This window comes from Gallus gallus, chromosome 18 (assembly GCF_016699485.2).
Source record: "Gallus gallus isolate bGalGal1 chromosome 18, bGalGal1.mat.broiler.GRCg7b, whole genome shotgun sequence".
In the NCBI taxonomy this organism is placed as follows: Eukaryota; Metazoa; Chordata; class Aves; order Galliformes; family Phasianidae; genus Gallus; species Gallus gallus.
In genome coordinates, this window is record NC_052549.1 from 5,341,785 (window position 1) to 5,354,829 (window position 13,045).

A 13,045-nucleotide genomic window follows, 5' to 3' on the forward strand; every position below is an offset into this window, starting at 1 on the left:
GGCGGGGCGGAGCGGAGCGGTGATGGCGGCGGTGGCGGATCGCGGTCCGTGCTCGGTGCTGGCGGCCGCCCGCGGAGCGTACGAGGCGGCCTTCGGTGGGGCGGCGGCCGTGGCTGCGTGGGCCCCTGGGAGGGTCAACCTCATCGGCGAGCACACCGACTACAACGGCGGCTTCGTGCTGCCCATGGTAAGGGAGGGCCGTGCCGTGCGGTGTCCGCTGGGGCGTGACCGGCTGTGCCCTCTGCTGCGGGACGCGGCCGCGGGGCTGGCGCTGAGCGCGTGTGCCCCCCCGCAGGCCCTGCAGCTGGGCACGGTGCTGGTGGGCTCCCCCACGCAGGACGGGACCATCTCCATCCTTACCACCGCGCCGGGGGCGGACGAACCCCATAGGGTGCGGTTCCCGGCTCCCACCCAAAGCCGCCCCCTGAGCCCGGGGCGACCGCACTGGGCCAACTACGTCAAAGGTGTGATCCAGCACTACCGGGGTAAGGCCGGAGCCCCTCGTGTGGGGTCGCACTCACAGCACGGGGCTTCCCGTGGGCTGGAGGTTCGTGCACCCCAAAAGTCCCTTTGGAGCATCACGGAGCGCCGGCGCTGTCCCACAGCTGTTGCTGGGACCAGGCTTTGGAGGAGCTGTGTGACCGCAGTGCTGTGGGTCACCGTGCGCTTAAAATGGGGCGTTGAAGGGGCTCTCCCTTCTGCCGGGATCCCTGCAGGGCAGCCCCAAGCCCTGTGGGAACTCACGGCCCCTCTCCTCCCTTCTGTTCCCACAGGCGGTCCCGTGCCGGGTTTCAATGCTGTGATTGCCAGCGATGTCCCCCTTGGCAGTGGCCTTTCCAGCTCTGCCTCTCTGGAAGTGGCCACGTACACCTTCCTGCAGCAGCTCTGCCCCGGTGCGGCCCCCATCCCTGTTTCTTTGTAGGATGGGGTTGTCCCCGGGGAGGTCCTGGGGAGATGCTGCTGTGGGATGGGGCGCAGCTCCCACTCCATCTGCCCATGTCCCTAAAGCCCACGGGTGGAGTGTTCCCTTTGGAGCATCTTCTCCCCACCCTCACGTCCCCAGAAATGCAAACCCCATCCCGCAAGGCTTTCCCCACACCCCATGAACTGAAAATCCTCCCAGGGGAGGAGCGAGGGCTCAGTACCGGGCACACTGTGTGGTGCCCACCCCATCACTGCTCACCCTCTCCTTTCCTCCCTGCCACAGACGATGGTGATTTGGTGGCCAAGGCTCTGGCGTGCCAGCAGGCAGAGCACACGTTTGCCAGCGTGCCCTGTGGGATCATGGATCAGTTCATATCTGTGATGGCCAAAGAGAACCACGCACTGCTCATCGACTGCAGGTCAGCACCTCCTGGGCACCACCTGCTGGTCCCATGGCCGTGACATACACAGCCATACAGGAGCACTGGGAGGTGTTAACCCCCATCCCAAAAACCCACTGTGGGGCTGGGGATAGCCCTCAGTGTCCAAAAGTCCCGTTGGATCATCCAAGGAGATGGTTCCTCCTGGTGCTGATTGCCCTGGCAAAGCTGTTATGGTCTGATTTCAGACTAACGGGATCTAATTTAGGACTAATATGCTCTGGCTTAGGGCTGATAACTGGGCAGGTTAGGGTTATGGTGAACACTGCTGGAGTGAAACCCTCAACCACGCAGACTTTGCCCCTGCTGGGCGCCACGTGGCCGCAGTGGGGGTGGGCGCTGTCACCTCCCCGCAGGTCCTTGGATGCCGTCCCCGTCCCTCTGCGTGATGCCAACCTGGCTGTCCTCATCACCAACTCCAACGTACGGCACGCGCTGACGGGCAGTGAGTACCCAACACGGCGGCGGCAGTGCCAGGAGGCAGCAGCAGCACTGGGCAGGACCACCCTGCGGGACGTCACCATGGCCGAGCTGGAAGGTGGGCACGGAGCGTCCGTCAGCTCCGGGCAGCGTGGGGGTTTTGCTGTAGGGGATTTGTGCGTGTGTCTCTGCAGCATCCAGGAGCCGGCTGGGTGAGGAGGTGTACCGCCGTGCCAGGCACGTCGTTGGTGAGATGGAGCGCACGGCGCGGGCGGCGCAGGCACTGCGGGATGGGGATTATGTCACGTTTGGGATGCTGATGGTGGAGAGCCACAACTCCCTGCGGTGAGGATGTGACAGCACGGGGCTTTCTACACATTGATATGGTGGGGGGGGGGGGACAGCCGGCCCATGGCAGCCGGTTGAAACGGGATGGCTGTAAGGTTTCTTCCAACCCAACTTTTCTATGTGCTGATTTTAGGGATGATTACGCTGTGAGCTGCCCGGAGCTGGACCAGCTGGTGGAGGCAGCCCTGGAGGTCGATGGGGTGTATGGCAGCCGGATGACGGGGGGAGGTTTTGGGGGCTGTACGGTGACACTGCTGGTGGCCGAGGCTACGGAGAGAGCCCAGCAGCACATCCAGGTACACCACAGCAAAGCAGACAGAGATTGACTTAAAGCTCCCCAAACCACCCCAAGGTGATGATGCCCACCCCAGCTGATGATGCTGAAGCCGTGATCCTAAGGCACTCAGGCCTGGGGCATCCCGTGTCCATTGATGCGCTGAGCTCTTGGGGGCAGTTTGGCACTGTGCTGACTGCAAAGCACTGCAGAGGGGGTTTTATTACATTGAGAAAAAGAGCAAAAGGTGCCAGGTGAGCTCTGGGGCAGCTAAATCCATCTAGGGAACAATAACCTGTAGGCATTGAGGAGCTCAGTGCTGGTAGCTGCAGGCTGGGAAAGTCATTAGTGCAGTGAGTGCATACTCCTGGCGTTTGGGATCTGCACTCACTGCTCCTCCTGTGCCTATAGGAGAAGTACAGTGGCACAGCGACCTTCTACATCACCAAACCCTCGGATGGGGCAAAGGTGCTGCCCTTGTAGAGAAGATAACACAGCAGCCCTGCTGGGATCACCTCCTTCCCAAGGAGCACAAACGCCTGGAGCACATCTTCCTCCATCTGCTGCTGGGGGTGGAGGGCTCGGTGGGGGAATAATATAATTAAAAAAAACAACAAAGGAACGGGCAATCTGTAGAGAAAACCTTTATTAAGTGCACGGAGCTGCTGCTGGGTTGACCTGAAGCACCAACAGCCCTGGGGACCAGGTGAGGATTAAAAAGCAATGCAGCCATGAGTGCACACGTGTGCACGGGGAAGGTGCTCTGCTATGGACAGAACAACGTTGGGGTAGGATGCTGCAAAGGGGCCTGGACTCATTCTTCTCAGTGCTTCTCATCAGCCGTGGTCCAAACGTATCCTCAGCCCTCTTCATAGATCTCATTCACCTCCATTGTTTGTTGTTGTTTTTTTTTAATATAAAATAATAAAATACATTTATATATTTATATATATATACTACCAAAACTGTACAATGTTGTATGCAAAAATAATAATAATAATAATAATGCATCAGAGGCCATCCTAAGTAGTGCTATACAGATGTGAGGGTGTGCTTTGCTACTGTGGTACCAATGTTAGCAGCGAAGGACAGACGGACACAAATAGGCGCAGTAAGAAAGCAGAGGTCACCCTGACCCCCTACCTTGCAGCTCTCGTATAATAGAACAGAACAAACCAACCATCTCCAGGAAGGAACCAAGCTGCCATAGAGCCCAGGCCAAAGATGGAAATGGTAGAATCATAGAATTGTTATGGCTGGAAAGGCCAATGGGATCATCCAGTCCAACCCAACCCATCCCCGCCATCCCACTGACCACGTCCCTCAGTGCTACATCTCCATGGCTCCTGAATGGCTCCAGGGATGGTGACCTCCCCCACCTCCCCGGGCAGCCGTGCCAATAAGTGGTGACCCTCTATAAATCAGGATCTCAGCAGCAGGGATCCTCTCAAAACTGAGCACCTGAGAACAAATCGTTTTCTTCGATTTATCTTGGGAGAATGAAGATATGGAGGCACCAGAATACCTGCAGTAGGAGGTGTGCTTGGATGGGTGGGCGTTGAGGAGTGGCATTGGAGCGAACAGTGTTGCTTATGGATGAGATCCATGCAGATTCTGCAGGACTGAGTCTGCAGAGCAGGATGGGGAGGATGAGTTGTGTGGGGTGAGCACACACCTGGTGACCCAACCATGAGCCGTGAGTGTGCAGAGCTCAAAGTGCCATGGAAGGTCTGGAGGAGCTGCCCAAGCACAGTCTGGGTGAAGCCCTGCTGGATGGTCCTATGAAGCTCCGCCAGCCCCAATGGAGAGTCCTCCTGCCCCGGCTCAGGCCTCATAGAACTGCCTCTCCACCTGCTTGGTGAGGGTCCCGCTGGACGTCACGGTGCGGCTGATGAACTCTTTGGTGACCTGTTTGGTGAGGGTGCTGCTGGCACTCTCCACTCGCTGGGACGTCATCAGCATGCCGTCTGCAAGGAGAGGATGGATTCCTAGAGCCACACAACATCCCAAGATGGAAAGGACGCTGAGTCCAAACCCTGATCCCACACAGCACCCTATGTTGGAGAGTGGTGCTCCAATGCTCCCTGAGCTCGGGTAGCTTGGGGCAATGCTTGCTGCCCTGGAGAGCTGTTCCATGCCCACCACCCTCTGGTGCAGAACCTTTCCCTAACCCCCACCTGACCCTCTGATACAGCTTAGGATTTCCTAACAGCTCCCAAACTCTCCATCTTGCAGCATGAACCTGTGAGTCCTTGAGGGGACAAGGTGGGACAGCCACGCTGACATAAGTGAGGATGGTCATCATGCATCTCTACAGGAAGAACCGTGGTTCAGATCTTCCCCAGGTCCCTACCTGAGAAGTGGGGGTCCAGAGAGGAATGGCTGATGCTGGTTTTGGTGCTGTATTCTGTGGGGAAGTTGTACACCTCTTTTGTGTATTGCTGTCCTCCGAACTGGGAGAAAGTACCTAGGGAGAAGGAAAAGGGACAGATGAGCCAGGATACAGCAAGGAGCTTCCAGCATCTCAACCCTGCTCAGCGGGGACCAGCAGTCAGCTCAGGAGGTTTTTCTTGCTGTCATCCCCCACATTCAGTGCACTTTGCAGAACAGGGGCAGCGCTCACAAAGCACAGCATTGCCTTCCTCATGGAGATTATGGAAATTGGAAGCACCACCAGAATGGTGGCTTCCAGAGTGGTTCAGAAAAGGAGCCCCGAAGGCACATTCCCTGCTCTGAGATCTTTCTTATCTCTGCATATCCAGAAGGATGTGGTTCTGTACCTCCATCTTGAGACTGGATGGTGATGATGCCTTCTCTCTCCGGCCCAACGCCTTGGGTGGTCTTGGCTTGCACTTTGAACTTGTACGGGATGTTCTCCTTCAAGTGGGGCACAGTCAGGGTTGTTTCTGGATTGTCACCTTCCACATAGATATTCCTGGGCTCCCCTAATGCACACAGATGTATGACAGAAGTGAGAGCCTCCAATGAGACTGTCCAGTGAGTGTCCAACGAGAAGGTAGACACGCAAACATTCTCCATCTCTGGCTGATGTCTCAGCTGTCCCTAAACCTTGTGCCATACACTGGCAGTGCGATCACACCACCCGGTTCTGCTGTTTCAGCACAGCGCTGACCTTCCAACCAACCACCTCCATTGGATTTGGGCTGCACTGAGCTATGGGTCCCTTCTTCCCACCACTTCTGTTATACTGCCTTTGCTGGAGGCATCTTGTTCTCTGCATGGGTAACTGCTTTTCCACAGCCTGACACCATACCTCCTCCGTGCAGCCTTTCACAGGTGATCATGTAACCCAGGATGGCCCCGTTGGGTTTGTGTGGTCTCTCCCAGCTGAGCTGCAGGGAGTCAGGGCTGAGGGCAGTGAAAACCAGCGGTCCGGGGGCACTGGGTGTGCTCAGCGTGAAGGGTGAACCTGTGAGGGCATATATGTAATGAAGCAGGGAGGTCTCAGCTACTTGGACAGCCAGAAGAAGGTGAGCGCGTGGGAAAGAAGTTCCCATTTCCAAATGAAAGGAGGGAAAGGAGCACTGAGGATGAGTTTAGGGAGGAGAAAACAGCAAGGCCAGCACTGTAGACTGCCACAAAGGCATCAGTGCCTCCTTCCCTGCTTCTCATTAACCTCACCTGGAACGGGGCTCAGTGGGCTCTGTGGGTCCACCTGGGACTCTATGGTGATGACTCCTTCCCTCTCAGGGCCCCAGCCCTCCTCACTCTGTGCCTTCACCTTGAAGATGTAGGAGTGGTTGGGCAGCAGGTTCTCCACAACCACCGAGTTCCGGCTGGGGTTGGATACGGTGACGCGATGCACCTCTCCTGGGACACACATGGAAGGGGGACATCAGTGTGGGGTTGCAGGCACAAAGACAAAGCTGTGGCTTTCTCCTAAATCCTACTTCAAGTGAACTATCCAGAAAACTGAGCCAGAGAACTTTCTCTCAAGCCACCTCCATCACACCTTGCCAACCCAACATGTAGCGCAAGACCAGATGTTGCTTGGGAGCTAGCAATAGCTTCTTGAAAACTTGGGGATTTTCAGCACCAAAGAGAACCACATTTTGATGAACCGTCCCAAGTTTCATGTAAAAATATTACATTCTTATATTCCAATCCTTCTTCCAGATCCAGCATGATGACAAAACGTTTGACTAAGATGTTGGTTGTGATGGAAGTCATCTGGTCCAAGCCCCCAGCCCAAGCAACAACACCTACAGCAGGTTGCCAAGAGAAGACCTGACCAGGACTTCACCACCAGAAGCTCCCATCACCCAGATGAGCCCTCTCTCCTTGCCCACTGACCTCCATTGAGCAGCTGGTACTGCACGCTGTAGCCCTGCACCTCCTTCTCGCAGCGCGGCTCCTGCCAGCTCACCTTCAGCGAGGTGGGTCCCAGAGCAGAGAACACCAACCTCGTGGGGATGTCAGGGACACCCAGTGGAAACCTGGAATCTGAAGCAAAATAGGACGGTCACAGCAGGGATTTGGGTTTAACTGGGCTGGGTGAGAGGAGGCAGCAGCACACGCAAGCGTGGGATGGTCCTGATGGTCCAGGGACAACATGGGGAGAACGTGGGGAGATGTCCTCTCTGCAAGCTAGGCCTGTCTGGAGGGGGACTCTGCACACCTACAGGGATGTCCTGTGGCCTTGGGGTGCCACCCTTGCATGGGACAAGGCAAAGTAAGCTTCACAGCCCTTTGGCCACGGACCTGGTGCTGTGTGTTGCCCTCGTGGCTTACCCCACAGCTCTCTGTCCAGTCTGCCAAATGCTTTGTGGATGTCTTCAGAGCAAGCACAGCCCTGATCTACAGCTAAACCAACCCAACACCTCCAGGGACTGCTCAAGACTGGGACCCACGTTCTCCCCAAGAGTCCTCCAAAAGCCTGTGGGGTGAGAATGAGAACAAGTAGCTTGTTAGGAATGAGGGGGAAGGGGACGATGATGTGATCAGCTCATTAGAGCACGGTGACAGCAGTGGTGAGAGTTAATCAGCCCACATGGCTTGGAACACAGCTGAAGTTTCCTGCAAATGGAAAGGTGGTGTGATGGAGGCTGAGCCAGGTGAGGAGGGAGATCAGTGTGGCACACAGAAAGCCATGAGAAGGGGTTTTGGAGAGCAGCTCACAGAGGGCCAGCGGTGTGGCTGGTTATGGGATGCGAGACTGGAAGGAGGCACTGGACAAAGCTGTACCTATGTACTTGCAAGTCCCCGTGGACCCATCGGTCATGATTATAGAGTCCCGACAGCCAGTGCTGGGATAGTAACCCTTCACCTTTACCCTGCTCCTGAAACCCACGTCCCTGGGCTGTGGGATTCTCCTCCCAGCATCTTCAAGGATGGGAGGAAGGAATCTCCCTGAGTAATCTACAGACCAGCGTAGAGAAAGAAAGAAAAAGAAAAACACCGTAGAAGACGTCAGAGTGGGTTCAGCCCAGGTGCTGACTCCTGCACAGAGAGAGGTTTCTAAGGATCAGATCTGAAGTTCTTTACAACCTCTTGTCAACACCAGTCTGATGTACATGCACGGAGCTGAAAGGGAATCATCTGCTAGACATAGTACGGGGCAACAACACAAGCTTTGCAGTGTGGAAACAAGGATGTGACTCCTGTTCCCAAGTCAGGGATGGGCACCCTTTTCCAGAGTGGTCTGGAAGGAGAGCAGCCTTACCAAAGCCCTACCACACCAGTGGTAGAATAATAGAACCATTCTGAGTTGGAAGGTACCCATAAGGACCATCGAGTCCAACCTCCAAGGACATGAGCTGCCATTTCTCTGATTTGTCAGCCCCTTTGGCTGCAAACACAGCCCTCACCCCAAAGGGATCTGCAGGGCATGGATGTGAAGGTGGCCATGGAATGGAAGAGCAGTCCCCACCACCTCATACTCACCGTGCCCCGCCATCATGGTGGAGTAGTCTCTGGTCAGTGAGGAGCTCCCCATCACCCTGTGCTCCTGCTGCACGTGCTGGTGGTAGCTGGTGTTTGCTGTCCTGGTCAGCGTGCTGCTGCTGCCGGAGAAGTAATCCATGCGGCCATTCAGCAGGTGTTCTGCGAAAGAGGGCACACAGTAAGAGGCCTGGCTGAGGGTGGGCTTCTGCTCCAGGTCCCATGGCTTTGCCTTGGCTTCAGTTGCTCTGGAAGGTCGTTCTGGAGCTCTCCGTCTTGAACGAGTCACTCAACACAGTGAGGGGGAAACAAACGGGTAAACAGAGACGCTGCCCTACACCAGCACCAGACACACATGGTGCCCAAGGTAACTCCAGACCTCGGCCTCACTGGGGCACTGCTTGCAGTTCTCAACACGTTCCCTCACACCTCTCCTTTGACGCAAGCGCAGGTTTATAATTTCAGGTTCAGAAAGAAGGCAGAAGAAGAAGAACAGCCTTTTATGGAGGCGGTTTCTCCTTATCTCTCTCTGGATCCCATCTCAGTTGGATCTAAAAAGCAAACTGCTTCCTTGTTCCGGTGCTTGGCAGATCTCAGCAGGCCAGGAGAGATCAGCTGCCATAGAATCATAGAATCGTTTGAGCTGGAAGGAACCCTTTAAAGGCTGTCCAGTCCAGATTCCTGTTTAACGGTCCAGCTGATGTACCCCAGGACACTTAATTAAGTTGAGGAGCTGCCTTTGGAGGCGGTACTTTCCAAGCATCATTTGAGTTTGCTCGTGTCTCGAAGGTTCAGCCTTTTGTAGAAGCAACTTGCTAGCAGGCTCCCAAGTCCATGCCGAGATGGGGGTTACCTTGACACTCGTGAACAGACACACTGAGACTCTACATCACGTGGACATCATGCCAACAGGAGGATGGGCACACAGGGGGAGGAAGGGGGTTGACCCAGCCGCAGCCCCTTGGCTCAGAGCAGGACGAGACAGGACACTCAGTGTCATACGAAGTCGTCCTTCACCTGCTTGGGGCCGGGGGGTCCCGCTCCTCATGGGGCTGCCTGTAGCCATGTCGCCATCCTCCTCACGGAGGAGACCCTCGGTGTCCGAGGAGAGGTGGCTGCTGCCAGAGAGGCGGGGAATGGTTTCAGGAGGGAGCCTCCAGGTGATGCGGCGAAGATCCAAGTCTTCTCCCAGCAGCGGCACATATTTCCATCGGGAGCCTTTGGGATAACGTAAGCACGGTGTTGGCATGGTCTAGAGGGGACAGAGCGAGACACCGACCGCCTTCGTGCCGCTTGCTAGGAAGGGGAAAGGGAACAGCACCCGTTGGCTGATGAGTTCAGTGGTGCACTGTCACATCACTGTCAGATGGAGGGAACATGACACGCACAGTGTGCCCCAACCCCAGGGCTGTTTTCCAGCCCCGTGTCCGTCATGACAAAAAGTGAGAGTCGAAGTCCCACCACACGCCTATCACGAGCAGTCTGCTACACCGGTCCCCTGCTCAGGAGAGGCTTCCTTGCTCCGCAGTGTGCATGCAGGATGGTCAGACATTTGGTGTTCCCATTATTTCTGCTCTCTGCAAGGACGTGGGAGTTGCTTCTGGATCCCAGGCTCTGGAGAACCCCCCAGGAAAGACCCTCCAAATCCCACTAATTTATGGCCAGTCTTTCCCCCCTTGTCCCAGTGCGGTAGACAAGGGAGCCAGCCTCACCCTAAAAGCTAAGCGATGGAGGAATAGAGGGGCCATAGGGATCCAGTGGGACCCAATCCCCTGCCCAGTGCCTCCCCATCTCTCGGTGAGCTCCCTTCTGTTGGCTTGGCTGAGACCTTGAGCCTCCAGAGGACTCAGATCTGTGCTTTGCCAGCTCTGGTTGGCTAACAGTAATTTCCTTGGTCCATTCAGACAGTAACAGACAGGGAAGATGAACACAGAGAGCTATGAAGAACTCCACCACCCCACACTGAGATTTCCCTTTGCCTCTTGGCGAGAACGTGGTCTTATTTAGCCTAACATTAGTCAAGTGTTCCCAGCTCCGGTGCTTTGGAAGTGTTGATCTTCACTAGCTCCATGACTCAGATCTCCCCTCCTCAGCGAGGAGGAAAGGAGCAGTGAAGCTCACTGCTGAAAGCTGTTAAGGAAAGTGAATGTTAGAAGTGACCTTTGCAAAACCTGGAGCGACGTACCTGAATCATCAGAGACGCTGGGACGTTTGCTGCCAGCTGGAGTGCGAAGCACGTCTGTGCTGTACATCAGGTAGCTGTCGTAGTCCTCACCTCCTTCAGCATCAATGATGGGGACATCGGGAATGATGGGGACTGGAGGGGAGGTGGGGAGTGCCGTTAGGCATGCAGCTCAAAACCACACTGGATCCACCATGCTCAGGCCTTCAGCCTTCACCAGGGTGAACGGCACGGTGGAGAGGGCAGGGTGTGGAGGAGCAGCTGGGTGATGAAGGAAGCCCCCCAGCACTGCTCCCACCTCCAGTGCCCCCCATCCAGACAGGGCAGCGACTCACTAGACATGGGACGCTTGGGCTGCGTAGCGAGGTTGATGGTGGCTTCTCTCTCAGGTCCCCAGCCAGCACCATTCCTGGCTTTCACCATGTAGCGGTAGGGCTGGGACTCCCGCAGGTTTTCTATCAGCACCATGCGCTTCTTTGGGTCTTCAACCAGCACCTTCTTCATGGGGCCAATGGGGACTGAAAATAGAAGTACACACATCCCCCATGAGGGTGTGAGACACAGAGAGCCCCACAGCAGCGCATCCTTGGCCAACAGGATTGATGAGTTTTGCACCTTCCTAACAAACCACAAGTCCATCTGGACATGGGTCACACAGATGAGTTTTGGACACAGCTCGGCTCAGGGACAAGGCGTAGAGGCTATCTGGGATGCTCATGACAGGCATGACATTGCCTTGGGGAAATCCCCACACTGAATGCTGAAGTCAGCCTATTGCAGAAGTCCACTATTACCACATAGTATCTTTCTGCCACCGTAGCTCTAGGTCTAAACCTACAAACAAAGTTTTAAACATGAAGAACACCACTAAATACTGCAGAAATGAATGGGAATTGAGAGTACTCATGGCTTTGCAGGATTAAACCCGCAGTTATGATTTGCTGTACTCCTTCTTCCTGGAAACGACCCCTCCTTGAATCCAGTTTTCACAATAAATGCCCTTTTGGCTCTAGAATCATAGTACAATAGAATCATTCAGGTTGGAAAAGACCAGTAAGATCACCCAGTTCAACCATCAACCCATCCCCACCGTGCCCACTAACCCAAAGTCCCTCAGTGTGACATCTATCCTTTTCTGGAGCACCTCCAGGTTTCCTGCTGCGACATGGGACCATCCCAGGTGTGGAAAGTAGACTCCAACTGGTAGAGCTGCCCTGACCAGAAAATGAGCACTTACCATTGTCCTCGTTAACGAGCCCATAACTGACTTCATAAGCCGTGATCACCCCATTGGTTTCTGCAGGCTCAGCCCAGCTCAGCTGTGTCACGGTGGAAGACACCACATTGAAAGCCAAGCGACCAGGCTCACTAGGAACTGCAATGGCAAGAGCCAAGAGGCCGTGTTACTCCAGCTGGGAGCAAAGCAGTCAGGAGCCTGGAGCTCCATAAACTGCAGACATATGGATGCCAGTTTGCTCCTACATAGAGAATGCTCACCATCCTCCAGCGTGCGGCAGTGTATGACGTCGGAGTAGGCCCCTTCACCCATAGCATTGTAGGCACAGACTTGCATCTCGTAGTCGCAGAAGGCGTAGAGGTTTCTCAGTGTTGCCTCTGATGATTTGACATCGATGACATTGGCTTCGGATTCGGGGTCCCCCTGCACCCAGTATTTCACCTGGCAAAACAAGTGATAGCTATCGCTGCTTCAAATTTTCACTGCAATAGGTGAGGAATTCCTCATCTTTTCTTAGATCTGTTCTTAGGGCGTTGTGCAGCCATCCAAAATAGGGGTCAGAACACCTCGTGGTACCACCAGACCTCGCTGTCTCATTTGCACTCCCTTCCAGAACAGGTAGGTGTCCTCTAGGGCCTTCCCTGCAACTTTACCCAAAGGTAAGGGATGGAAAGGGGGATGAGCCCAACAGGAAACTCTCCTGCAAGTCTCACATTAATGGTCATCAGGGCTGGAGAAGTGTTGGCATAGCTGCCCAGGGACATGGTGGAGTCACCATCCCTGGCGATATGAATTGTGGAGATGTAGCACAGAGGGACGTGGTCAGAGAGGATGGTGGGGGTGGATTGGGGCTGGACTTGGTGGTCTTAGTGGACTTCCCAACCTTAATGTTTCTACAAAATGGACCAGGATGGAAGAACTCACTCCCTTCTTTGAGTCTCTTCTCCCCATCCCGTCAGCATGAAGGAATATGGGGGCGACAGCTGCACAACAGGACCCACACCTCCCCTGGTATCCACTCACCCCTTACCTTGTACCCCAGAGGCTTTCCCGTTGGAGGAAACCAACTGAAGTGGATTTCCTTGGAGCTCAGAGCCTGGGCGCTGGGATTAAGGGGTGCGCTCAGGCGGCCTTTGGGAGACTGGGTGAGCTGGCCCATGCCAGTCAGCGGGGGGACACCATCCACCACCTCTGTGGACATGAGGAGGAGAGAACACTTCAGTGCCAGTCCTCCAAGGAGATGGAAACAAAGGAAATGGGCATCTTCCTGACACTGCCTGGCCGTTCAGCATTACTGAAGGATAAATCCCCATCATAGG

At 55.2% G+C, this 13,045-nt stretch overlaps 2 protein-coding genes across 4 annotated transcripts in view; one reads left to right on the top strand and one right to left on the bottom strand.

The window, feature by feature from the left end:
• On the top strand, window positions 1-3,394 carry GALK1 (galactokinase 1). Its single transcript, XM_415629.7, has 8 exons — window positions 1-187; window positions 296-485; window positions 774-893; window positions 1,208-1,343; window positions 1,721-1,902; window positions 1,979-2,129; window positions 2,266-2,428; window positions 2,818-3,394. The coding sequence occupies exons 1-8, from the start codon at window positions 23-25 to the stop codon at window positions 2,887-2,889; spliced, it is 1,179 nt and encodes a 392-aa protein (XP_415629.5). The 5' UTR covers window positions 1-22; the 3' UTR covers window positions 2,890-3,394.
• Window positions 3,038-13,045, bottom strand: part of ITGB4 (integrin subunit beta 4) — a 23,382-nt gene continuing 13,374 nt past the window's right edge. For 2 of the 3 annotated variants that reach the window (XM_015295325.4, XM_015295323.4), the window contains exons 28-41: window positions 12,757-12,917; window positions 11,987-12,167; window positions 11,727-11,864; window positions 10,825-11,007; window positions 10,493-10,624; window positions 9,325-9,525; window positions 8,311-8,469; window positions 7,612-7,785; window positions 6,721-6,870; window positions 6,049-6,237; window positions 5,681-5,836; window positions 5,187-5,351; window positions 4,760-4,873; window positions 3,038-4,394 (exon numbers count right to left, since the gene is read on the bottom strand). In XM_015295325.4, the coding sequence (XP_015150811.2) occupies window positions 4,231-4,394; window positions 4,760-4,873; window positions 5,187-5,351; window positions 5,681-5,836; window positions 6,049-6,237; window positions 6,721-6,870; window positions 7,612-7,785; window positions 8,311-8,469; window positions 9,325-9,525; window positions 10,493-10,624; window positions 10,825-11,007; window positions 11,727-11,864; window positions 11,987-12,167; window positions 12,757-12,917 (2,267 nt within the window). In that variant the 3' untranslated portion in view covers window positions 3,038-4,230. The remainder of the gene's footprint in view (window positions 4,395-4,759; window positions 4,874-5,186; window positions 5,352-5,680; window positions 5,837-6,048; window positions 6,238-6,720; window positions 6,871-7,611; window positions 7,786-8,310; window positions 8,470-9,324; window positions 9,526-10,492; window positions 10,625-10,824; window positions 11,008-11,726; window positions 11,865-11,986; window positions 12,168-12,756; window positions 12,918-13,045) is intronic. The other variant, XM_046902140.1, reaches the window with a different exon arrangement.